The sequence below is a fragment of the Ipomoea triloba genome, chromosome 15, assembly GCF_003576645.1.
Source record: "Ipomoea triloba cultivar NCNSP0323 chromosome 15, ASM357664v1".
Taxonomy (NCBI): domain Eukaryota; kingdom Viridiplantae; phylum Streptophyta; class Magnoliopsida; order Solanales; family Convolvulaceae; genus Ipomoea; species Ipomoea triloba.
Window position 1 is genome coordinate 8,599,260 of NC_044930.1, and position 27,133 is coordinate 8,626,392.

The 27,133-nt window shown below is 38.5% G+C and overlaps 3 protein-coding genes across 3 annotated transcripts in view; 1 reads left to right on the forward strand and 2 right to left on the reverse strand.

Moving 5' to 3' along the window:
- The window catches only part of LOC116006675 (HMG1/2-like protein), a 111,077-nt gene that overhangs the window by 81,870 nt on the left and 2,074 nt on the right, over positions 1-27,133 (forward strand). The gene's annotated exons all lie outside the window — the stretch shown is intronic.
- On the reverse strand, positions 744-6,361 carry LOC116006670 (O-fucosyltransferase 6-like). Its single transcript, XM_031247135.1, has 10 exons — positions 5,993-6,361; positions 5,781-5,831; positions 5,578-5,668; positions 5,301-5,377; positions 4,582-4,670; positions 4,248-4,431; positions 3,183-3,364; positions 2,655-2,757; positions 1,777-2,108; positions 744-1,694 (listed from the first exon to the last, which is right to left on the reverse strand). Exons 1-10 carry the CDS (start codon positions 6,161-6,163, stop codon positions 1,259-1,261), a joined length of 1,716 nt encoding a protein of 571 aa, XP_031102995.1. The 5' UTR covers positions 6,164-6,361; the 3' UTR covers positions 744-1,258.
- Positions 9,208-14,787, reverse strand: LOC116006672 (metallocarboxypeptidase A-like protein MCYG_01475). The gene is made up of 11 exons (XM_031247138.1): positions 14,337-14,787; positions 13,919-13,976; positions 13,735-13,845; positions 13,337-13,474; positions 13,164-13,233; positions 13,011-13,066; positions 12,578-12,703; positions 12,004-12,143; positions 11,531-11,603; positions 9,889-9,963; positions 9,208-9,781 (listed from the first exon to the last, which is right to left on the reverse strand). The coding sequence occupies exons 1-11, from the start codon at positions 14,510-14,512 to the stop codon at positions 9,467-9,469; spliced, it is 1,338 nt and encodes a 445-aa protein (XP_031102998.1). The 5' UTR covers positions 14,513-14,787; the 3' UTR covers positions 9,208-9,466.

The following is a 27,133-nucleotide window of genomic DNA, read 5'->3' on the forward strand; positions in this document are numbered from 1 at the left end:
CCATTTAAATGTAAAAATGACGCACCTAACCTTAAGCATTAAAATGACACATCTTAAGCACATAAACAAAACACCTTAAGAAGGAAAACCATGCACCTTAAGTTTTAAATGGTGTATCTTAAGTTTCACAACTGACACACCTTAAGCACACAATTCACGCACTTTAAAAAGGAAAACCACGCATCTAAAATCTTAAGCCGACGCACCTTAAGTTTCAATAACTAACGCACCTTAAGCACACAAACCATGCACCTTAAGAAAGAAAACTCACACGCACCTTAAAAAGGAAAACCACACAAATAAAACTTTAAACTGACGCACATAAGTTTCAAAAACTAACGCACCTAAAGCTAAAAACCATGCACCTTAAATTTGACCTAAGACCAAATTGCCACCGTATTTTTTTAATCATTGTTGATCCTGGACGTTTATTTAGGCAAATTCAATGGCTCTCATTTTTGTTATACTATTGAATATAGAGTTCTGAAATTGGGAACATAGAGCTCTATAACGGTGAATATAGAGTTCAGAAATTATGAATATAGAGTTTAAAAATTGTGAACATAAAGTTCTAAAATTGTGAATATAGTTTTAAAATTGTGAACATGGATCTAAGTCCACCTTTCAAGGTGGACCGGGTCCATGGCATAACAACTGCTTGGTGTACATTTGAGTTAAACAAAGATGAAAATGACTATAATTTTTGGGCAAGCCAAATGGTTGTTATGGGAAGAGGGAAAATATATTAAGGCAACAAAATGCAATTAATTGTCCAACCCTTAAAAGAGAACCTGTAATGTTAATAGCAGGTCGCCTAGTTTGTCTACTAGAAACGGCATGTTGTATATAGCACAGTATACATTTGACCTTGTAAAATTTAACCTACCTTCAATCAAGTCAGTCATTTGGGATAAGAAAACCAAAAAAATAAAAACAAAAACAAAACAAAACAAAACAAAACGAGATTCTACTTGGTATTATACATGATATACCATATACACCACCCCACTATTCTCCCACCCCCTTTAACTAAATATACCTTCTGCAGGCTTGTCAATCTCATTGCCAATACAAGACTTTTGTCTTCATTTCTGTTTAATCAAAATTTCTCTATTCTGCCATCGACTGAGTTGAGAGATGATGACCAAACTGCAGCTCATTGTGTGAAGAAGGTACCGCGATATCACATTCCCTCAAAGGAATTTGTTATTTACAATGCTCGGCCTCTAAAAAATTGGTTTTTTGCTCCTTTTATCAATCAATCAGAAAGCATCTCTTCCAACTCAGGCTCCTCAGATATTGATGTGTCATAATCTGTTACATTGAATAAAGCTTCAGAGAATTCTTCACCTTCTAAGCCGTCTTCTTCATCCTCAGGTTCAGATATTTCTGGTTCATTGTCTGCATTATGATCTTCAGTTTCTTTCTGTGATGCTATATCTTCGTTACCAATTCTCCGAGGATCTGAATTCGCCTCTGCTTTGGCACCAGAATCCTCACATATGCAGGTTGAAGGGTTTTCATGAAACTCACCCCTGCCTGGCCTCACCTCCTTAGGTTCCCCCATAAAGCCCTTTTGAAATGTGCGCAATCGAGATGCAAATTCTTCCCATGTCATGTTATTCCGGTTTAAGAACAGACGCCATAACTTCTTGGCATTTGGCCGAATGGTAGGTTTATGTCCAAAGTATCTCCTGCCATCGAGAGAAAGATACAAATTAGCCAATACCATAACTCTTTTAGAAATATATACACATTATCAAAATAACAGCAAACCTTCGCCCAGCTAATATCTTTGCCATGTTTCCATTGTTGTTCGTAACAAAAACATCACTTTCATCACAAACTATGAAGTCTAATGCAGCCATGCGAGAAGAAAATCGAGAAAATGGTGCTAATTCTTCTTTTGTCGTAATAGTGTCCTTTGAATGGAAGTTTGGAAAGAGAGCCTTTAGAGGTGCCAATGTCTCTTCCCCTCCATATACTTCACCAGATGCCACATAGATATGAGCGTCTCTGCCGTATCCAAGTGCTCTCAGCATCAAACCCACTTCTTCAGGAGTGAGAGGGCATCTTCCCTGCCTCCTCATCCTATCTGGGTTGCTACTCTATAGAGTGAAATCAGTTTAGAAACTATTAAGTAGCAGAAAGTAGTTAAAATAATAATAATAATAATTTAGAATAGACACTATTGATATCAAATTTCTGTTTGAAATGTGAAACAATGAAAAGTGGTCACCAAGCCAACATAGTATTTCTATCATTAAGACACCTTTAAATGCTGTATTCATATTTGACTCTCAATATTATTTTCTAAACCAAATATAAATAAGGGGTCATGTCAACCATCTGGTTGTCCAGAAGAAGCCCAGCCATCTTTATTACGCAAACTATCTATACTTATACAACGGAGGGAAAATAGTGCATCCTTGGAGTAAATAGTTTATTATCCTTGATAAACACATTAGTCCTGATCTATAATTGTGGAGAGTGAGACATGAGTGAAAAGGAGAAAACAGGAAAAGAACCATAGAGAAAATCAAACACTTAACGTGAAAAAGAAATTTAAAAAAATCATACTAAAGTTACACTTGTGTTTGGTACTTTGGTATCAAAATACATAACAGGATATAGAAATAGGTAGTTAGACCTACATGTAGAGTTTTCCACCTCTTCCGTATTTTCCCAAGTTCTATTCTTTCCTTGTCCCCTCCTCCATAATAGCATCCTGAGAATGCAAGCATATCAGGTTCAAACCTGTAAAATGAATTAACTCATATCAGTAAGCTTTCTAATGACTATCTTTCTGAACTAGATAATCAACATCACACTGCAGCCATTATTACTGCCAAGCAATCCCCGGTACCCAAAGAAAGCAAAAAGTATGGTTTAAATAATTAAAAAGTAACTTTAGAACTCTTTAACTGACAAATTATTTTGTAATGGTGCTAATAGATTACAAACTTATGAAGGGCCCTGATCTTATGATTTTATCCTCAGCACATTTCATCTGCACCTTCATTATGGTTGAAATTATGAAGGCAGTAAAATTGGTTCAGAATTACTGGATTTGATTCTATACTCCACAACTAGAACTAAAAGTAATCAAGAACAGAGTATGAGAAAAAAGGAAAAGTGAAAGAAATAGAATATTCAAGCCCAGAGAGAAATTGACAACTAACCTTAGATGAAGCGTAATATAATGCTTGCTCCTCAACCTCATTCGCTGGACCAATTCCTTACCCATTTCAAGTATAGGGTCAGCAAACTTCAAAGCATGATAATTAACTCTGCATCTCAGCTTTTGCAACTCGGTCTGCAACCTATTTGAAAGTCTGTAGTCAAACTTGGTGAGTCTAACTACCTGCAGAAAACACATAGGTTATACTGGCCTAGAATAAAAATGATTCAATCAAGACCTTACTAACACTTGTACATACAAAGCAACGCAAATATGCAATATCCACTTTTCTATCTACAAGCAGGACAGCTACATAGCAATCGACAAAGTTAAGGACTATTTTCCAAATTGACTGCAGGCTATGGATAACTGCTGTATATTTCTCAGGTTAAGTCCCAGAATAGGGCTGCTGTCCCTTTTAGATCTAGATTACATTTATGCTTAGTCAACAAAGGCTAGATCACAGCTAGGTATAGATTCAGCAAATTCAATTGGCAGTGAGACGTTGGTAAATTTCATCTTATGGAGTTATGGGGCTAGCCTAGTTTCTTAAAACACCAATCACCAAAGAGAAGGAAAATTTGTTTATTCTTTGAAATAAAATGGATTCACAACTTCTGTGTCTATTATGCACTGGAAATTCTTACTTCACCATCCAAAAGGAACTGCAGCAATTCAGCATGACAGGGATCCACAGTTGCATATCTATAGTTATTTCAGCACAATAATACAATGTAGTACTTCCATGTTCAGTAAGTACAATTCACTTAAATCACATAATATTATGTGATAATTTGGTACAACAGCTGTTACTGGCAAATAAATGTGTAAATTGTCATAGGCATTCCACTATCAGACAAGATATGTAAAAACAATTAATAAGAATATAGATGTAATTAAGAAACATATACTGCTAAAATAATGTACAAAAAAAGTTGAGAAATAAATTATTAACCAATATCAGGCAAACCATTTTTTTTTTATTCGTTAACAAGTTTGTACAGAAAGATGCTTCTGAGCTATTCTCAATATGTTTGTGTCTACCATAAATAAGTAGAAGACATACATGCTTTTTTGAATATTCAGGCAGCAGCCGAGTTAAATAGCATTTTTCATTGCACTTTCTGGGAACCTTTCTAGTATGTGGAACCCATGTCTGTCCTCTCCTAAGCGGGAGCTCTTTTATGATTTTAACATCCTTTGTAAGATGTGATATAAACCAATTGACATCAAATATGTCTGAGAAATCACTGCAAACCAAAGGACTAATGTTAGTTGTTAAGTTTCAGAATTGCATGTAATAGTCATAAGCTCTTTTAAGTTTATTAACATACCACTAGCCCTAGACCTTAGTATAAGAAAGGCAGTGAGCATAAACAAAGGAATTGTCCACTACTTGCCTAGAATCTTTCCAGAAGGATTTCTTGTCCAAAGTAGGAACAACAAGGGTAGCATTCAAAATTCGAGCAGCAACAACTGCATCTGTTATCTGCCATATGCAGCGCACAAGAAATCCACACCATATATATTTAATCGCTAAGCATACTTTTGTGAACCCAGACAGTAGACTAACAGCAAGAACTTAAATACAGTAGTGCCCAATAATAGAGCTAATAATTAGTAGTATCATCTTTTTTACCACAGCATCCAAGAACACAACTTTAAGCAAATACAGAATCACTATCATTGTGCAGGTTTGAACATGTCAGTAAAGGTCCAGTCATCAAATGCTTTAAGACATTTTCCTTCTAACAGTAAAAGTAATTGGAGATTCTCCATGTAAAAGTAAAAAAAGAGAGAAATTAAAAGCCAAGGCCCAATGGCTAAGAAACTAAGAAAGTTCAAACATAATGACTTGCATAAACTATCAAGAAGTAGGTAATGGGAGTTATTACTGTCAAAAACAGATTTTCAGCCTTCTGGTTATAGAACCTCAACAAGAAAGCTTTCCCTCAGATATTGTGCCTTAAAGCAAGTAGTCTTAAATACGTTCTTAAATAAGACAATGAAGAAATTGAACGAGATAACTATGAACAACTAGTCATATCACAGGTTTTGTCTCACTACTTTGACATCAAATTCCTAAACCAACAGTGAAAAAATGTGTTCAAAAAATTACCCCCGTCCTCTGTTGGTTAAGACCTCCACTGGTTGCAATCAACAAGTATCGATTTGGATGTGTGATGTCTTTAGCCTCTGCAGATTGGTCAGAAATGTAAAACCGAGAACCACCAAATGACCAAAAGGACTAGGCATATTAAGAAACTTAAGTGTTACCAATTTCAGTTTATGTACAAGCAGTACCCTACTAATATAGTAATGTGTAAGAAAGAAATTGATTATCTAGCGGGTGAGGAATACAAAAGAACTGAGTATGGAGCTCTTATGAAGCTTACTCGCAAATTTGCTACTGGAATTACTACAACCATGGAAGAATTTGGCATTTTTTGACCTCCAGAGATCCCGATCATGCACTATTCCACTTATCTAGATCCCAAAAATAAAATTCAATCACATTTTAGAAAACTCAGATCCAATCAAAGCAACAAATTGATAAAGGCAAAGTAGAGCATAAGCCGAGCTCAAATTAAACCCTAACCGGAACATTAAACACCGGGACTCCAATCTCATTAATAACGCCCTCATTGACCTGAAACACAAGGTTGAATAAGCTCAATAACTCTGCGTCCATACATACAATAATGCCTGTGGGTTGTGGCTGTGGATTTTCAGGCGTAAAAACACAAACGCCGCAACTAGGCAGGGATGTGAGATGTGCAGTGTAGAGGGAGAGAAAGGTGAGTAAGTTACCGAGATATGGCGGCGGAGGAGGTGGAGTTGATGGTTATCAGTGAGAGGAGGTGCGAGCAAGAAGAGGAAGAAGAAAAGGAGGAGAATGAGGCCGGAGATGGCGGAGATAGCCGGAATTAGAAAGCGCACACGGGTGGTATACTGGTGGTGGCGCCGCCGATGGGACGCCATGTGGAAACGTGTGGATTCCCCCCTCTCTGAACCCCTCCTCCTGGTGAAGAAGGAAGAGAGGAGAAGGAATTGGTTCAACCGGGGAAGGTTTTACGATGGCGACAAGGATTCCATTTTGTAGCTCATAGCTTTAGCTGGGTTGGGTTACTGTGTTCTTTCGCCAGATTCAAGTATTCCAAACGCTGCAACGACGAAATGATTATGGCTCCTTTTTACCTTTTTGGAGCGGTCATTTTTCTTTTTTTATATACATTAAGCTTCCGATCTTAACCCAATTAATCCTAAATTTTCATAACTCTTGTCTAGAAGTTGGTGAAGAAAGTAAATTGCGATCGTTCCTAATCACAAGGTTCTCACTCCTTACATATACATTCTACGCGCACAAAGTCTTCATCAATTTTGAATCCTTTGATCAGTCAAGGTGTCCCAATAATGAGATCCGAACTCTCACATTACCGTGGGTGAGCGATAACATTTTTATAAATATAATTGAACTTGTAAGATTTATAATATAATTTGTAATTTTTAAGAATAAGAATAAGATAGGGAATATTTCCTAAGTAAACCTCCCACTCGCACCATACGCCTGCTTAATATCTGGTCCGGCCACCAAGAGAAACCATTCCCGACCTTGACCGATTATAATCTCGACCTTCCCAACCTTGACCGATCATAATCTCGACCTTTCCGACCTAAAGTTGTAGTCGAACTAGCTGAAAACTACAGTAACTCTACATTGTTCAAATGCTAAACTCTACTAGTTCAGGTCGGAACGATCATCCTGATTAGAACTACTTGAGGATTTGAACCTAGATTATAGGCTTTAACCCAACCCCATTTTAATGAGTGTTCAAAAATCTTATAAATTTAGAACCAAATATAAAATTAACTCAATCATATTTTATCTATATGACCCTTGTGAATTCATTTTTTAATAATCTTATTATTTTTGTGATAGTATTGTTTGGGAAGAGATTAGAGAAAAGGTATACTCCGTATAAAGCAAATTCCTATGTTTCATTACTTTTGATTTATTATGTTTGTTATTTTGAAGTCACTTGCTATTTCAATCATCTTATGATGCCATGCTCTTTCCTAAATTACCATTTCAACATCATAATTATCATCATGCCAAATTCTCTGATTCTCACACAATCCACAATCATGCTTCCAAGGTTGTCAGAACAGTAATATAACGTAATAATACAAAACAAACTGAAAATATACAAAATGATACCGGAGTATATAATAATTCAGCAAATTCTAAAATGACGGAAAGATTGACTATAATGTAAATAGAAGAGTTTGTAACAGTTTTGTACATAGCATGATAATTATTTTAAAATGACATCATTTATTTTGTTTAAAATTCTAATGATTATTTACATGGTAGTATATGTTCTATACTTTTTCAAGACTTCGATCATGTGATCATCCATTTAGAATGGTAATAAATGAACCATCACACTACATAGTAATTGGCAGTGAGGCTGTAAATGAGTTGAGTTGAGCTTGAGCTTGAGCTCAATAAATAATAGGTGGGCTTGAGCTCGAGCTCGAGCTCGACCGAACTAGAAAATTGAAGTTTGAGCTCGACTCGGTTATGAAACAAGCCGGTTCGAACTCGAAGTTGACCGAGCTGCTCGGCTCATTTACACCTAAATATAAATATAAATATAAATGAATATGTGTGTGCGTGTGTGGTTTGCGAGCGGATCGATGAGCCACGAGCTTAAAATATTTGTGCTCGAGTTCGACTCGATTGTGAAAAGAACTAGCTCGAGTTCAGTTCGAGCTCAAATTTGACCGAGCGGCTCACGTGCGACTCGGTTCATTTACACCCCACTTAGCACATCACTTCTTTTTATTTAAAGAAAATGGCACGTTTTGTCTCCAAAGTTATCAGGAATAACACTTTGCATTCATCAAGTTATGCGATTGTTACTTTTCAATCCGTCCCTCAATTGTTTACGAAGTGACTTTTTTAATCTAACCCTAATAGAATTTAGGAACATAAAAAAGTCACTTGGCAAACAATTGAAGGATGAAATATAACAACGGTTATAATTACAAGACCAAAAAAAATATTTGACATATTTTTTTTATAATTTAAGAATAAAAATGCCATTTTTTTATTTTATTTATAATAGTAGGTATTGAAACTTTTTCACTATAGTAAAATTTTCTCAAGCAACAAAGAAAGATCACAAAACTAAAAAGAAAAAAAATTCAGGTATAACAAATAGGAAATAATTTAACCACTCTACATTAATAAGAGGGTGATATATTTTCCAAACAAGTACCTTGGCCTAGACAATGCCTCGTCACATGTTTATATATTATCATTGTTAGTTATGAACCTCTCCGCTTAATTATATGATTTGTCCTATCAACATTATCATAGCTACTATCTCATATTTTTTATAATTTTATTATTATTATATCATATTATTATGTACTAAAATTTAGTACACACTAAGAAAAACTTGTTAAATATATAGTGGCATGTCAATGACTTTGTGGTCAAGTGACATATAGTAACTCTTCCAAATGACCGATCATGACATCAAGTCTCAGTGGAAGTTTACATTTTTCCTATATCTACGAATGCACAATTAAGGATTAATAAAATACCTAAAATATGTTTTAATAAACAAAGTCATAGCAAACCCCAAGAAAAAGTTACCCCGTATTTAAAGTTGAAATTCCAAATCCAAAATAAGGGATTTTGTCATTAAAACCTGACCCCTAACCTTATTCAAATGTTGGTTGTTCCAATTTTTTTTTAAGTGATTAAATTACTTGTCAACACTCTCTCGGTCAAACTCATTGCACCAAATAGACCTAGTATGTATTTTCAAATAATAACTACGTGTTTTCCTCACTAATAAGTTGTCAACACTTTATTTTTTAAAAAACAAAATCTTAATCCAATAACCTGAATTGAAAGTTTTACCTAACATGCACTGCGAAATCATTTAAAGTTTGGCATGAAGGCATTTATTCATTCCATTTAGGAGGACAAAAATCCTCACAATTCCAGATAACACTAATTTTTTTTCCAAACTCTGATAAATAAAAATAAAAATAATGTGACGAGTACACAACTAAGGTTTTCATGAATCACAATTATCACTTGTACTACAAATCTCCACACCTGGAAAGGCAATTGTAACCCAAAAAAAAAAACAAAAACAAAAACAAAAAGGCAATAAATTACACACTGGAATGTTAATTTTTCCCTACCCTCTTCTTCTTCTCCAAGAATCTCCTAAAACTGTTGTACTATTTTCTTTATGGCTATCAAAAGGGCATAGCAGACACAATCTGCCTACTGCTCTTTGAGATCCTAGAACAAAACATAAACAGTAGTAGCACTGAGGACAGCAAGAACAACCTAAAATATGTTCTGATTTCTTGCATTCCCAGTTCAAGCACTTCCATCTTTTTCCCGTACCTACTTCTCCTCTCCATCAAATAACCGTTCAAGTAGTCATCGATGGAAACCCACTTCTCGAAACTGCTAGATGCTGAAGCGTTCGAATGAAACTCATCAATCTGGTGTGCACTGATGCTGAACATTGTAAAGAATACAGCAGACCATTCATTCAGAACTTTCTGCAACAGAAAAGTTCCGTAAGAAATCTTTCATAGGGTTTAACTGGTTAGTAGTACTTCATGTCATGTTGACAACCCAAGGTTATAAAAACAGAGGAATAGCGTACATTGAAAGTGGTCATGCTAGTGGGATTGAACATCTTAAAGCAGTCCTTTGATGAGGCTTCAGGATCTCCGTAGATCTGCATATCAATGCACATAGTCAAAGGAAATGAGCGTTGATATCTGGCAATATTAAAAAGGAAATAAACTAGGTGTTCTAAAGATTTTGAAACTCAGGTCCTGTTGAGTTTATATTTTATACTAACTACCGAGTATGAAATATATGGTATTTATTTGATAAATGTGAGCAATTTAATAGCTATAGAATTTGTTTATTTCACTAATTTGAAGTATTTTTTGGTGTAGGAATTAGAAAAGAATAAAATGATTCTAAGAGAGAGTAAAAAGAAATAAACTCTATTTCCAAAACATTTAACCCTTGTGTGGTTTTCTAGGCAGATTAGTGTATAGTCCAATTAAGGTGATTCAAGCAGAGCATTGGAAAGCTAATTTAAAAGGCTACAGCTTTCGCGAAGAGATTGAGGACTACTTTTTTTTTTGCCTAAGTTGATAGCTGGTTGAGCTTTGAAGACAGAGGAACCTACTGCCAGAAAAAAGCATTGCAAGAGTGGATTGACTATGCATTAGTCTCTATATTTTTGCATATGGATTGACTATTTAATAATGTCAATATGCAAGATGGTCCAGGGAAATATTCCTAATAGAAGAAGACAAGATTTGGAAAACTTCAAGATTAGGAATGAGTGAATGACTAAATTCCCTTAATTGTGCATCTTCTAGGACTAAGATTTTAAGCTATGAAAGGAGATCCTTGTGAGTTGCAGCAGCAACATAAATGTTTCTTGAGCATAACTTTAAGCAGGCAAAATGTGTCTTCAACGAGAAAAGTAGCAAGAATTCCAGTGGCAAAAGTGGGATGTAACAAGGCTTCAAAGTGATGTCTTCACTCATGATTAATTTAATTGCTATGTTTATGACTATCACAAGAAACTAGACTCTTTGTCTAGGGTTCTAACATATCCATGTGATTTATTTGCTCGTTTTATTATGGAACTTAGTTTTGCTAATTACTCAATTGAGTTTGGTTTATTCTGTTTATAATCTTTTGATGGCACCCTATTCTATGGTTTGAGATTTCTCTCCGTCATTGTCAAATATCCACAAAGTAGGAAACCAAGGTAACAACTAAATGACTAATCTTAATCGGTTGTATTCATCTTTGATTAGTATCGAAATATAGCAATAACATCAACAAATTATGCTCTCTAAAACACTGGAAACAAGCTGGGAATATATTTCCCTTTTGATTGTCACAACTGATAATTCAAACAAGGGAAAAAATTAAACTAGTAAATAAGGTTACATTGGTGAAGTTAGAAGTCCTAGCCTTTATTTTTTCTCATAAATTTTCCTTAAATAAATTTAATTCCCAGTTTCTTAATTGCTTCTTTAGCATTAATTTATTTATATTTATTGTCTTTGCTTCTTAAATCTTTTATTTTCTATACTATCTCTGTCATTCAATCTAATAAAGATGTTAAGTTGTTTTTTGGTGGGTAGCAATTTAGATTTAGTCCCCTATCCATCATTCTATTACTTGTAAGTTGTGTGTACTTACGCGTATTTGTCAGTCTATGTATTTACCAAAACAGGTCATCTTAAAATGTAAACAATGATGACACAAACCTCAAATGTGAAAGCCATGGGCACCCTCACAATGTCATACATGTAATCTGTTGCTGTACCATGAGCTAGATACCTGTACAGTACGAAACAAAATTAGCATGGGAAAAAAATTAGTTTGAAGGAAACAATGAACTAGTGGTATTTGAAACTCCTTTTTTTGCCCTCAATGCTAACTGTTAAGAAATTATTTTCGGGTCTTTCACACATGCACTTGAAAGTTAGAGCTTGAAAAGTTCTTTGAAAAATCATTTTTCCAAACCATAATATCAGAGCCCCACCAGAGGAAACAAGGAAGTAGTGACCTTTGAAACTTTGTTTTTTTTTTTTTGGTTGCGCCCTCAAAGCTAACTCTTAAGAAATTCTTTTCAGGATCTTTTTGGATCTTTTTTAAAAAAGTTAATTCTTTCCAGGATTGCTTTCACATGTACTAGAAAATTAAACCAGGAAATATTCCTTGTCTAAACCATACTGACCCTACAGAGCCTCCACCAGATCCAACTAAGCAACGGTCATTCAAGTGGAAATGATTCAGCTTTTCAAGCATCATTCTCATCCTCTGGGAGAGAAATCCATCTGGAGTTGTGTTCTTGTGATCATATGGCATAAATAGAGCCTAAAAAGTCAAAGAGAAGAATTGTTTCAAACACGAAAAACAGGTTCTTGCAAGTGAGATGAAATTGGCTGTCATTTACTAAAAAATGGAATGAGAATACTAAAGAGATAATTTACAAGTTGATTCTTCTACAAACTGTGCTTAATGTTGGTCAGTGCAAAGATATCATATTCTAGTCATAGTTTTATTTAACAAGCTCTAAACCTTTTGGGTGTTGTTCATAAGAACTGAGAATTATCTCTCCCTAAGAAAGAAGGTTGTTACATGGGAGAAACCTTACAAGTGCAGTCTAATCACCAACACATTTCAACCAAACAATTAAGGTAGGTTTCATAGTTCATACATTTAGATAATTCCCTTGATAATTACAAACAAATTAGATTCGAAGAACAGCAGTAAAATATATTAATAGGACTATAGGAGCTCAAACTTGCCTCCATTCCGGAATGCACATTAACCCATATATGTGGCTCAAATGATGTAGATAATTTCCGCATTAACTGAGTCTCAGGCTCACTAAAGGGAGAAGTCCCAGGATTCTCTTCATATGGATCATAATCCTAAAAGGATACAAAAAAGTGGGGAGAGCGGAGGAGTTAGCAAATATTAATATCATGTTATACTTGAAAATGAACCTTATAAGAAAAACACAAAATAAGAAGTTCAATGAGCAGAATCATTTTACAGATACACATTCATTAACCTATAATCTATTGTTTAAGAGTAAAAACATGTCTCAACTGTTTCCTAAACACAAAAGCATAGCATAGGTGATCTGGCACATGGCATGAAAGAAATTCAAAGACCAAAGCCCAATAAAGTGTAATGAGCAGAATAGAACCATAAACAACAAAATGTTGAATAAACCTTCTCTTTTTTGCCCCAATCTACACTCCAATTTCGGTTGAGATCAACTCCTCTTCCTGAAAATATATTAAGTATTTTCATATCCATTTCACAAATAATTTGTTTTGTCTAGATACAACAAAAAATAAAAAAATAAAAGACAAACTGCAGAACCATTTCTTCTTTCACAAAGCTCCCCCTTCTCTACAAGTTTGCGCCCATTCACATTTTCCATTGGAACAATCTGAGAACAAGATACGAGGGAAGTATATTGATGAAGGATACAAAAAACTTAAGAACCAAGATGGTTAACCATCACATAGGGATTGAGCTGAAACAGATCTTACCTTAATAACAAGTTTGTCCAAAGTGTTATTAAGTGTAAGTGGGTATTGCTTTGGTAAGAATTCTTCATCGCTTAAAATAGAAAGAATCCGTAATGCAAGCTCGGTTGTTATGAGCTCCCTCCCATGCTGCCCAAAAGTCTGGAACACAAGTAATTATCTGTCAAAAATAGAATGAATACCCAATCTGAGATTTTCTCACACTGTGCCTAATCAAATAAAAGATCTAACAAAGCATTAATTCAATGTCTTCATCTGAGTTACATGCATCACTACTCCTTCCCTCTCTTTCACCCCTCTTAACTGTGCAAAATATACTAAGTAATGCCTGAGGACTACTAAGCATTACAAATCACATCTAATAAAATAAACGAGCACATACTGAGGGAAAGAACACTTACAAGCAGGATTCTAACTTTTGATCTATCATCGCAGTCTTTCCCACCTTGGCAATATGTAACTATAGTTGTCTCAGCTTGATACCCTCTATTCTTACTAGAAAAGGTTTCAATCTGCATAAATTATGAATAATCAGAAGACAGAATCCAAAATCAACAAAGCAAGAAGGATAAAGAGAAAACCAACAGAGAGTTTGTCTGGGTGTCGATGCACCAACGACTCAATTTCTTCCAGCAAAGCCCCACTGCAGAATACAAAAATGTCAAATGGGTAAAGAATAAATGCTACCCAAAAAAGAAAAAAAACGAATCAACAAGAAGAACTAAAGATGCAGTCTTTCCTAATTAGTCCAAAAGCCAAGCTACTGGTGAACTAGAATTAACCACAGCAGGGTGCAGAATAACTTTTTTCTTTCCTTTTAGTACAAGTGGATATGTCCCTAAAACCAGTACCAATACCATCATAAATACCCAGAAGTTCCCGGCTGGATCTCACTAGTGAACGATTCAAATTTTCTGCATATCATTGTACTAATTGATAATTCAACATTCTAATTACCATGAATAAATGCAACTACAAGAAAAATAAGGTAAAGGGTACCTACCTGGTATGATAAAGATCGCGATTGATGGGCGTGACAGAAGCTTGGCCCTTGGTGGCATTAGCTTTGGCATTGACATTAGAAAAATAAGCAAAGGATGATAATAGGAAGAGAAGAGACAAAAAGGAGATCGACGGGGAGGCGAAGAGAGAATAGAGGCGGTGGCGACGGCGGCCCATCTAAATCTGGTGATTGGTGAAGGGAAAGGGAAGGACAGCAGCTGTCGTCAGCGTGCTCATTTGAATCAACAGTATAATGTCGTGTCGGGACTCGCAAAATTTGAAACAGCAAATGGAAGAGGCGGAGAAGAAGAAGACGACTTTTGATTAAGGAAGGATGTAGCCTCCGCTCGTCGTCGATTGCTCTAAGTTCTTCATTTTAACGGTTACGATGGTTGGGCAATTGGCCTGTGAATCCAACGCGCATTGCCGCATATCCTTTCTCTCTCTCTCTCTCTCTCTTCTTTATTTATACATGTGGGGTTGAATAAAACTCAACCTATCTATAAATTATGAAAATTTTTTTAGTGCATAATCATTATTAAATGTAAATTCCACTTTTGCTTTTATGACTACCGGATCTTGTTAATTGCAGTTAATAAATTTTAAAATTGTCAATTTAATACTTTAATTATTTATTTTTTTCTTAATTTCAGTCATTCCAACCAATTTGTCGGCTACAACTCACTGAAAAATTTTAATGAGTAAAAAAATGATGATATCTTAGTCTTTTTTTTTCTTCTCTAAGAGCTTCTCCATTGCTTCTCTTTTCTTTCTTTTTCATTCGACCCTAGAAAACTGCGACTTGGGACGATGTCGTGGACCGCTATTCTTGTCTTGTCGAATTTGTGTGGTTTCCCAGTTGTTCCTTTGGCCCAAGATCTCGCCGCAATCATCGTCCCCGTAATTTGCTCATAATTTGCAGTGTGTTTATAACAATTCAATCGAAGCCACACCTGAGCAGCCCAATCTGAATTTTTCGAAGAAATTTGTTGGAGTTAATATCCGATACCGGGGAATTGAGACTGATGGGGATTATTACCCGGGTATCACGACCATACGGTGGTCGGTCCCTAAACCGTAGAGCATGGCAAGACCGAACCTCACATCAAACAGTCTATCCGACTATCGGCCTCTCGACCGCTCCCCCTAGGGGGCCTGCATGGCACAATTCATTAGAACCACTCGGGTTGGTCGGTCCGACCTTTCTTCCTTAGTGCTCCTCCTCCGCTATGGCCCATAACCGGTCAACACGGCCACCCCGTTCGCTAGGTGGGGGTGGATATACTAGGGTCCTTCCAGGAACTCGCTGGCCAGAGAAAATTCATCATTATGGCGGTTGACTACTTCTCTAAGTGGATCGAGGTCGAGCCCTTGGCTATGATCGCATCCCAATAGTGTGCCAAATTCTTATGGAGGAATGTTATCTCACGATTCGGAGACCGGTCCAACTGGTTACAAATAATGACAGGCAATTTGAAGGAGAACATTTCCAAAACTTCTTGGCTACTGTGGGCACCAAGTCTGTCCAAGCATCTGTGGCCTACCCACAAGGCAATGGTCAAGTGGGGAATGCTAACCGGACCATCCTGGAAGGGTTAAAGAAAATGTTACACTCAGTCGGGCGTAGTTGGGCTGATGAGTTGCCCTACATCCTTTGGGCGTACCGAACGACCCCCCGTGAAGCAACCAAGGAAACACTGGTCGCCTTGGTTTACGGTGTAGAGGCCCGTTTGCCTATTGAGGCATGGATCCCGACCTCTAGGAAAAGAACTTTGACGCTGACAAGAATGAGAACCTCATGGTTACAAACATAGACTGCTTGGAAGAGAAAAGGGAGCTAGTTGCTCGGAGGATTGTAGAGTACCAGAAGAAGGTCAAAGCATACCATGATGCTAGGGTTCGACCACGATATTTCCAGGTCGGTGATTACGTCCTTCGAGATAAAAAGGCAAACCGCCCTCAAGATGGTGGAAAACTAGCTCAAAGTTGGGAAGACCCTTATGTCATCTCGGCGGTGATAAGGCCTGGAACTAGGGGTGTAAACGAATCGAATCGAGTCAAATACTTCAGTATTCGATTCGAATTCGATTATTTTGATGAGTATTCGAATTCGAATTCGTTTAGTGTTCGAATCCTAAATTCCGATTCGTATTCGATTTGACCAATTTATTCGAATATATTCGATTCGATTCAAGTATTCAAATTCGAAATGACTATCTTAAATTTTTTTTCTAAATTCTTTAATAAATTAAAATAAAATATAACAAAAATTGTCGTGGTCGTGAAGATTGTTGCCTTCGCCAAACGACAGTGGCCGTGAGGAGTTGGTGCCCTGCCTTGCTGAGTTGCTCTCCTTGTTGCCGTGCTTCCTTGCCACGACGGTGGTCTACCGTGAAATGGGGAGGACAATAAGAGGGCAAAGCAGTTGGTGGAAGAGGCGAAGTTGGGAACTGTGGCTGCCCTGCTCTCACTTTTATTTTAGCTTAGGGTTTATGCCTTTACTAGTTTAGTATCTTATATATATATATATATATATATATATTCGAATATTCGAATATTCGAATACTATTCGAATCGAATCTATCCTGATTTGTATTTGGATTTGAATAACATTCGAATCAAAATGTGTATTCGAATTCGGGTATTCGAATTCGGATTCGTATTCGAAATATTCGAATTCGAATCACGAATCGAATCAAAATTATTTGATTTGTTTACACCCCTACCTGGAACATATAAACTGAATACCACTACAGGCAAACCAGTTGATCGGGTCTGGAACTCTTAGCACTTGGTGCCCTTTCATCATTGATCCCTCCCGGTTGTTGATATCTATGATTCTATGTAACGAAGGGCGAGCTATAGTTAAGCTATGTATTAGATGGTTCCAGTCTCGTCCGTTGTAATCCTTCGAAACTTTGTTGGTGCTAATGAAACGGGAAATCTAATTATGCCTATTTGGTTAGTCAGTACCAATCTTCTAATAGGCAGTGTTGATTAGTGACTTGTACTTCACTTTGCCTGGTCTTAATGGTCCTTAGACTAGTTTACCCTGGTCATGGGGTGATGGGAGCAAGGTGCCCATTTCGGGAGCAAGGTGCCCGGTCTAAATGGTCTTCGGACCTGTTTACCCCGGTCATGGGGTGATGGGAGTAAGGTGCCTATCCCGATAGCAAGGTGTTCGGTCTAAATGTTCCTCGGACCTGTTTACCCCGGTCAAGGGGTGATGAGATTAAGGTGCTCATCCTAGGAACAAGATGCTCGGTCTAAATGGTCCTCAGACATTTTTACCACGGTCATGGGGTGATGGGAGCAAGGTGCCTAGTCTAAATAGTCCTCGGACCTGTTTACCCCGGTCATGGAGTGATGGGAGAAAGGTGCCCATCACGGGAGCAAGGTGCTCGGTCTAAATGGTCCTCGGACTTGTTTACCACGGTCATGGAGTAATGAGAGCAAGGTGCCTGGTCTAAATGGTCATCGGACCTGTTTACCTCGGTCATGGGATGATGGGAGCAAGGTGCCCATTCTAGGAGCAAGGTCCCCGGTCTAAACGAAAAAAAAATCGCGAAAAATCGATGGTTTATAAAGAAAAAACAAGTTGCAAAGGCTGGAGGCTGACAGTTGTCAAAATACAGTCGATTTTCCTGGCACAATGGGGCCGGGCTCCTAGAGAATCAGAACCACGCTTCAGCCGGTGTGCTATTGTTGCTCAGTGGCCTACCCAGAGGATTGTTCAGTTATGTCCTCTGTATATGGAGCGAGCCCGGGATCAGGGACTTCAGCAGGAAAAATGCCCAACAGCTTGGGAAGGTCGTCCTCATCCACGGTCGCCTCTAATGCTGACTGGACTTCTCCTTACATAGCACGACGACCGCTTGGAAATGCAAGGTGTCGTATGTGTACACTAGGTCTTCACCGACCTGGTCTTTAGGAAAGCTTAGAAAAGGCCTTAGTGGACTTGAAGCCCTTGTAGAGACAGTCGACGAGGCGAGCAAGATATGCCATGGAGTCCGAGAGAAAGTTCGGCGATACGCGATGACCCTCCACGGCCGCCTTGAGTTAGAGTTCGACATTGTCGGCACGCAAATTGGTCGCCTTCACAGCCTGCTCGGTTGCCTTCATCTGGAGTTCCATATTCTTTAGTTTGGCTTCCTTCTAGCATAGGGTCTTCTTAAGATGGACAACCTCTTTCGGGAGTATGGCCTCCGTATGGGACATCTACAAGGGCAACATCAGTTAGCTATGGTGAAAAACATAGTCTCTCAAGTGTAGGATGTGGATACTGAACTACATCAAGTCACGTGCAATTCGTTCATCGACCTAATCAGTTGACCAGTCGTGAGTCAACTTGGGTGGTGATGCGGCAACGCAAATCTTGTGGAGTAGAGCGGCTCGGTGGTTATCCCCATACTTCAGGAGGACGTCGACCACTGGAGTGGCGGACGCCGGGCCAGATTTACAATGACGCTTGAGCGAAGATATTTCCTCGACTTTCGAGTCAAAGACCTTATCTTTCCCCCTCTTAGCAACGAACCTGGTAACTACCGCATCCGATCCCAAGCCGACCGTCTGTGCAGCGGCCAGCGACAGAGCGGTGGGAATATATGATTTTGGCGAAGGAGCTCTAGGTTGGGAGGAATCGCCTTTCTTCGACCCCAGGCTGATCTCAGCCAGTGGGGGGGGGGGTTGAAGGAGCAACAAGGACCAGAAAAATCTATTCAAGCATATATCTGCAAGACAAAAGAAACGTTAGTCTTAGCCAGCTTTCCGACCTGAAATGATGTGCATGAAATTGTCATTAATCGGGAGCAAACTTTTCGTGCCTGGACCAGACGTCGTCTACGGAATCGCTATCGTTACAGTAACCGTCTCTGGAATGTATTTATCTTCTAAGTCATAACGCGGGGCCCGAAGCTTAGCTTGCATATTCCTCGGCTGTCCAGAATACCCGGTAATCGTAGAAATCAAATGAGACCTTTATGGCGGCATCCGAGAGAGCTCATTTTTTAGTTGGGCGTGTGTGATCCGTGTAGTGGGTTGCCCAAGTACGAGGAATGGGCTGCGGCCAAGTATACCTGATCGACGGGATCTGGTCCTTCTACCCTTTATTGATGGCCCTAGGATTGAATCCACAAAACGCCGTCGCCATGTTTGGCCGAGAGGGCCTGGACCGAGAAAAAAAACTGAAATAGCTCGATGGTGCACGGAAGGTCATGCCGATCGTTGATTTGGAGAAAGCATGCCAATATCCTATGGCCATTAGGGTTAATCTGCCTGAGCAGAACCCCATAGTATTTCATGAAAGCCAGCAGGAAGGGTTGAAAGGGGAAGGTGAGCGGAGCCCAGAAAGAATCAAGATGAACCCCGAGCTAGTCCCCTTGTGTCCTATCCATGATGTTGCCTTGTGACTGGCGGACGTTGAACTTGACCCGAAAGGTCAATATAGCAGAGATTTCCTCGACCTCAGCCCTAGTTAGAAGACAGCTATGCTAGCCCAAGCCGTCGCTATTTAAGAACTTTTTCTTGGTCGAGGTAGGGGGCAAAGAGTCTGGTGGTAGGTCTGCTAACCACGGCAAGGAATGGTCGGAGGTCCCAACTTCCTCGGTGACTAGCGGAGCGGTAGCCACTCGGTCTCGGGTTCGTCTAGAGAAGCGGTCGGGTGGTCGTCTCGGTGAGCGCTAGAAGACCAGGAAAGCTCGGTCGATTCCCCAAGAACTTCTCAACCTCGTAGATGACTAAGTCGTAAGAAGGGACTGAGAAGGAGCCTATCTCGACTAAGTCATCGTAATCCCAGGCTGAAGCATTTTGGCTGTCTGAGTTGGACATGTCTTCACCTTGAAGGTAAGGGAAAACATCTTAGTCAAGGTGGCCTAGGAAGATTAAAGAGCAACGCCCAAATTTTATTACAAAAACATGATAAATATAGGAAAATGATAAATATACTCCTATAGAGTGTAACTCTTTTTGTGTGTACAAATTTTATTATAAAAACATAGAAATGATAAATGTACTCTCATTATGGAATATAACTCTCGTCATGTGTACAAATTTTATTGGATAAAGAAAAATGAATAAATAAAAACAGTGATGAGTGACCCACTATTGTTTTAGATCAATTAGAATATAACACATCAGCATGGAGTAGAAAGCGAGTAGATATAGTATTACTCTATTATAAGTATGACCATAGGGGTAACCCAATTGAGTTGGCCATACAATTAGTTTGATGTTACAAAGTTTCAAAATTGATTTTTTGTGAGAATGTAACTATGGACAATTTATGACAAATTATACCATGGACCAATGCCCAACTTGGATTGTGGACCATAGTTCAAAACGACATTATGTACCTACAGTTAACATATTATATACCTTCAGTTAGATTATGTACCTATAAATAAATTGAAGATACATATTATGTTAATTGCAAGTATATAATTTATTAATTGCAAGCATATAATTTATTAATTGCAAGTACATAATATGTTAATTGCAGGTACAATAGAATAAATGAAGGTACATAATTTGAATATTTTTTTAGACCAAGATCCACAATGTAAGGTTGACATTGTACTTGCATTATATAACAATTGACAATTTAAGCATAAAATCCCCCCTAAATCCCTCGAAAAATGTCTTGCATTACACAAATGTGTGAACCATGGTCTACAGAATAATGATTGCCATAAACTCAAATAAATCTTAAATGTATATTATTAATGAGTAAAACTTCACCTACTCTCACATTTTACTTATTTTGGTACTTTCATTAATGTAAAAAAGATTTATTAAATGAGTTGACTCACATAACATGATATGAGTAAAAAATTAAAACTATTTGAATTAATGATTAAATTGTTTTACATGCCACAATAAACCATTACCAGCTACAAAATTACCAATTAATTTATTGTTGATAAATATGTAAATATAAATATAAACATTGTCCCAACCCCAAACATTTTTCTACTACACGACAAGTTTAGTTTAATAAGTTTATGTATGCATTAAACAGTTTATGCATGGGATTAACAATTGTAACACGTATATTAAACTAAACAGTTTAGACACAGCAAGGATGTGACCTATAAATGCGACTCAGCACCTTTAGCNCGTATTCGATTTGACCAATTTATTCGAATATATTCGATTCGATTCAAGTATTCAAATTCGAAATGACTATCTTAAATTTTTTTTCTAAATTCTTTAATAAATTAAAATAAAATATAACAAAAATTGTCGTGGTCGTGAAGATTGTTGCCTTCGCCAAACGACAGTGGCCGTGAGGAGTTGGTGCCCTGCCTTGCTGAGTTGCTCTCCTTGTTGCCGTGCTTCCTTGCCACGACGGTGGTCTACCGTGAAATGGGGAGGACAATAAGAGGGCAAAGCAGTTGGTGGAAGAGGCGAAGTTGGGAACTGTGGCTGCCCTGCTCTCACTTTTATTTTAGCTTAGGGTTTATGCCTTTACTAGTTTAGTATCTTATATATATATATATATATATATATATTCGAATATTCGAATATTCGAATACTATTCGAATCGAATCTATCCTGATTTGTATTTGGATTTGAATAACATTCGAATCAAAATGTGTATTCGAATTCGGGTATTCGAATTCGGATTCGTATTCGAAATATTCGAATTCGAATCACGAATCGAATCAAAATTATTTGATTTGTTTACACCCCTACCTGGAACATATAAACTGAATACCACTACAGGCAAACCAGTTGATCGGGTCTGGAACTCTTAGCACTTGGTGCCCTTTCATCATTGATCCCTCCCGGTTGTTGATATCTATGATTCTATGTAACGAAGGGCGAGCTATAGTTAAGCTATGTATTAGATGGTTCCAGTCTCGTCCGTTGTAATCCTTCGAAACTTTGTTGGTGCTAATGAAACGGGAAATCTAATTATGCCTATTTGGTTAGTCAGTACCAATCTTCTAATAGGCAGTGTTGATTAGTGACTTGTACTTCACTTTGCCTGGTCTTAATGGTCCTTAGACTAGTTTACCCTGGTCATGGGGTGATGGGAGCAAGGTGCCCATTTCGGGAGCAAGGTGCCCGGTCTAAATGGTCTTCGGACCTGTTTACCCCGGTCATGGGGTGATGGGAGTAAGGTGCCTATCCCGATAGCAAGGTGTTCGGTCTAAATGTTCCTCGGACCTGTTTACCCCGGTCAAGGGGTGATGAGATTAAGGTGCTCATCCTAGGAACAAGATGCTCGGTCTAAATGGTCCTCAGACATTTTTACCACGGTCATGGGGTGATGGGAGCAAGGTGCCTAGTCTAAATAGTCCTCGGACCTGTTTACCCCGGTCATGGAGTGATGGGAGAAAGGTGCCCATCACGGGAGCAAGGTGCTCGGTCTAAATGGTCCTCGGACTTGTTTACCACGGTCATGGAGTAATGAGAGCAAGGTGCCTGGTCTAAATGGTCATCGGACCTGTTTACCTCGGTCATGGGATGATGGGAGCAAGGTGCCCATTCTAGGAGCAAGGTCCCCGGTCTAAACGAAAAAAAAATCGCGAAAAATCGATGGTTTATAAAGAAAAAACAAGTTGCAAAGGCTGGAGGCTGACAGTTGTCAAAATACAGTCGATTTTCCTGGCACAATGGGGCCGGGCTCCTAGAGAATCAGAACCACGCTTCAGCCGGTGTGCTATTGTTGCTCAGTGGCCTACCCAGAGGATTGTTCAGTTATGTCCTCTGTATATGGAGCGAGCCCGGGATCAGGGACTTCAGCAGGAAAAATGCCCAACAGCTTGGGAAGGTCGTCCTCATCCACGGTCGCCTCTAATGCTGACTGGACTTCTCCTTACATAGCACGACGACCGCTTGGAAATGCAAGGTGTCGTATGTGTACACTAGGTCTTCACCGACCTGGTCTTTAGGAAAGCTTAGAAAAGGCCTTAGTGGACTTGAAGCCCTTGTAGAGACAGTCGACGAGGCGAGCAAGATATGCCATGGAGTCCGAGAGAAAGTTCGGCGATACGCGATGACCCTCCACGGCCGCCTTGAGTTAGAGTTCGACATTGTCGGCACGCAAATTGGTCGCCTTCACAGCCTGCTCGGTTGCCTTCATCTGGAGTTCCATATTCTTTAGTTTGGCTTCCTTCTAGCATAGGGTCTTCTTAAGATGGACAACCTCTTTCGGGAGTATGGCCTCCGTATGGGACATCTACAAGGGCAACATCAGTTAGCTATGGTGAAAAACATAGTCTCTCAAGTGTAGGATGTGGATACTGAACTACATCAAGTCACGTGCAATTCGTTCATCGACCTAATCAGTTGACCAGTCGTGAGTCAACTTGGGTGGTGATGCGGCAACGCAAATCTTGTGGAGTAGAGCGGCTCGGTGGTTATCCCCATACTTCAGGAGGACGTCGACCACTGGAGTGGCGGACGCCGGGCCAGATTTACAATGACGCTTGAGCGAAGATATTTCCTCGACTTTCGAGTCAAAGACCTTATCTTTCCCCCTCTTAGCAACGAACCTGGTAACTACCGCATCCGATCCCAAGCCGACCGTCTGTGCAGCGGCCAGCGACAGAGCGGTGGGAATATATGATTTTGGCGAAGGAGCTCTAGGTTGGGAGGAATCGCCTTTCTTCGACCCCAGGCTGATCTCAGCCAGTGGGGGGGGGGGTTGAAGGAGCAACAAGGACCAGAAAAATCTATTCAAGCATATATCTGCAAGACAAAAGAAACGTTAGTCTTAGCCAGCTTTCCGACCTGAAATGATGTGCATGAAATTGTCATTAATCGGGAGCAAACTTTTCGTGCCTGGACCAGACGTCGTCTACGGAATCGCTATCGTTACAGTAACCGTCTCTGGAATGTATTTATCTTCTAAGTCATAACGCGGGGCCCGAAGCTTAGCTTGCATATTCCTCGGCTGTCCAGAATACCCGGTAATCGTAGAAATCAAATGAGACCTTTATGGCGGCATCCGAGAGAGCTCATTTTTTAGTTGGGCGTGTGTGATCCGTGTAGTGGGTTGCCCAAGTACGAGGAATGGGCTGCGGCCAAGTATACCTGATCGACGGGATCTGGTCCTTCTACCCTTTATTGATGGCCCTAGGATTGAATCCACAAAACGCCGTCGCCATGTTTGGCCGAGAGGGCCTGGACCGAGAAAAAAAACTGAAATAGCTCGATGGTGCACGGAAGGTCATGCCGATCGTTGATTTGGAGAAAGCATGCCAATATCCTATGGCCATTAGGGTTAATCTGCCTGAGCAGAACCCCATAGTATTTCATGAAAGCCAGCAGGAAGGGTTGAAAGGGGAAGGTGAGCGGAGCCCAGAAAGAATCAAGATGAACCCCGAGCTAGTCCCCTTGTGTCCTATCCATGATGTTGCCTTGTGACTGGCGGACGTTGAACTTGACCCGAAAGGTCAATATAGCAGAGATTTCCTCGACCTCAGCCCTAGTTAGAAGACAGCTATGCTAGCCCAAGCCGTCGCTATTTAAGAACTTTTTCTTGGTCGAGGTAGGGGGCAAAGAGTCTGGTGGTAGGTCTGCTAACCACGGCAAGGAATGGTCGGAGGTCCCAACTTCCTCGGTGACTAGCGGAGCGGTAGCCACTCGGTCTCGGGTTCGTCTAGAGAAGCGGTCGGGTGGTCGTCTCGGTGAGCGCTAGAAGACCAGGAAAGCTCGGTCGATTCCCCAAGAACTTCTCAACCTCGTAGATGACTAAGTCGTAAGAAGGGACTGAGAAGGAGCCTATCTCGACTAAGTCATCGTAATCCCAGGCTGAAGCATTTTGGCTGTCTGAGTTGGACATGTCTTCACCTTGAAGGTAAGGGAAAACATCTTAGTCAAGGTGGCCTAGGAAGATTAAAGAGCAACGCCCAAATTTTATTACAAAAACATGATAAATATAGGAAAATGATAAATATACTCCTATAGAGTGTAACTCTTTTTGTGTGTACAAATTTTATTATAAAAACATAGAAATGATAAATGTACTCTCATTATGGAATATAACTCTCGTCATGTGTACAAATTTTATTGGATAAAGAAAAATGAATAAATAAAAACAGTGATGAGTGACCCACTATTGTTTTAGATCAATTAGAATATAACACATCAGCATGGAGTAGAAAGCGAGTAGATATAGTATTACTCTATTATAAGTATGACCATAGGGGTAACCCAATTGAGTTGGCCATACAATTAGTTTGATGTTACAAAGTTTCAAAATTGATTTTTTGTGAGAATGTAACTATGGACAATTTATGACAAATTATACCATGGACCAATGCCCAACTTGGATTGTGGACCATAGTTCAAAACGACATTATGTACCTACAGTTAACATATTATATACCTTCAGTTAGATTATGTACCTATAAATAAATTGAAGATACATATTATGTTAATTGCAAGTATATAATTTATTAATTGCAAGCATATAATTTATTAATTGCAAGTACATAATATGTTAATTGCAGGTACAATAGAATAAATGAAGGTACATAATTTGAATATTTTTTTAGACCAAGATCCACAATGTAAGGTTGACATTGTACTTGCATTATATAACAATTGACAATTTAAGCATAAAATCCCCCCTAAATCCCTCGAAAAATGTCTTGCATTACACAAATGTGTGAACCATGGTCTACAGAATAATGATTGCCATAAACTCAAATAAATCTTAAATGTATATTATTAATGAGTAAAACTTCACCTACTCTCACATTTTACTTATTTTGGTACTTTCATTAATGTAAAAAAGATTTATTAAATGAGTTGACTCACATAACATGATATGAGTAAAAAATTAAAACTATTTGAATTAATGATTAAATTGTTTTACATGCCACAATAAACCATTACCAGCTACAAAATTACCAATTAATTTATTGTTGATAAATATGTAAATATAAATATAAACATTGTCCCAACCCCAAACATTTTTCTACTACACGACAAGTTTAGTTTAATAAGTTTATGTATGCATTAAACAGTTTATGCATGGGATTAACAATTGTAACACGTATATTAAACTAAACAGTTTAGACACAGCAAGGATGTGACCTATAAATGCGACTCAGCACCTTTAGCATGTACGATGTTTCTTTCTTCTTCTTCTTCTTCGTTTTATTTTATTTTTTAAAAATGTTCATACTACACTAACATCCCTATCTCATAAATTATAGCTAATTTAATCAAGTCACACCGGGTCTCATTCAGGGCAATTTAGGTTTCATATTTATGTATGCTGACACATTAACGTATCAATTAATTAAAAAAAATATTATTTCCCCCTTTTGAATTTTTCCTCTTATCATTTCCTTCCGATATTGTATCAATTCATTGGGCACTTAAGAGTTGACTAACCCTGTCATTAGTTAAAAACAAAGTTAGTTGTTTAATTAGAAAATGTTATATAAGGAAGAGGAGGTTATTGGAGTGAAAATTTTAATTTGGATGGGTGGTAGCATTACTATTAATTAAATAAAAAAAAATTGTAACATAATATTTACTATTATTTTTTAGGTAATAAAGGAAACCCGCAAGTCGCAATTACTATTTGAGAGTGTACACTAGGTAAACATCACTCATGTGTAATAATTTTTAAATCACACTACAATAGGAATATCACGTGTGATGGTATTATTATTATTATTATTATTATTATTATTATTATTATTATTATTATTATTATTATTATTATTATAGGTAAATTATACTAAGAAAATCATGTGTGACGAGAATTATGTTCTACTTACTCCCCCCCCCCCCCCCCCCCCCCCCCCCCCCCCCCCCCCCCCCCCCCCCCCC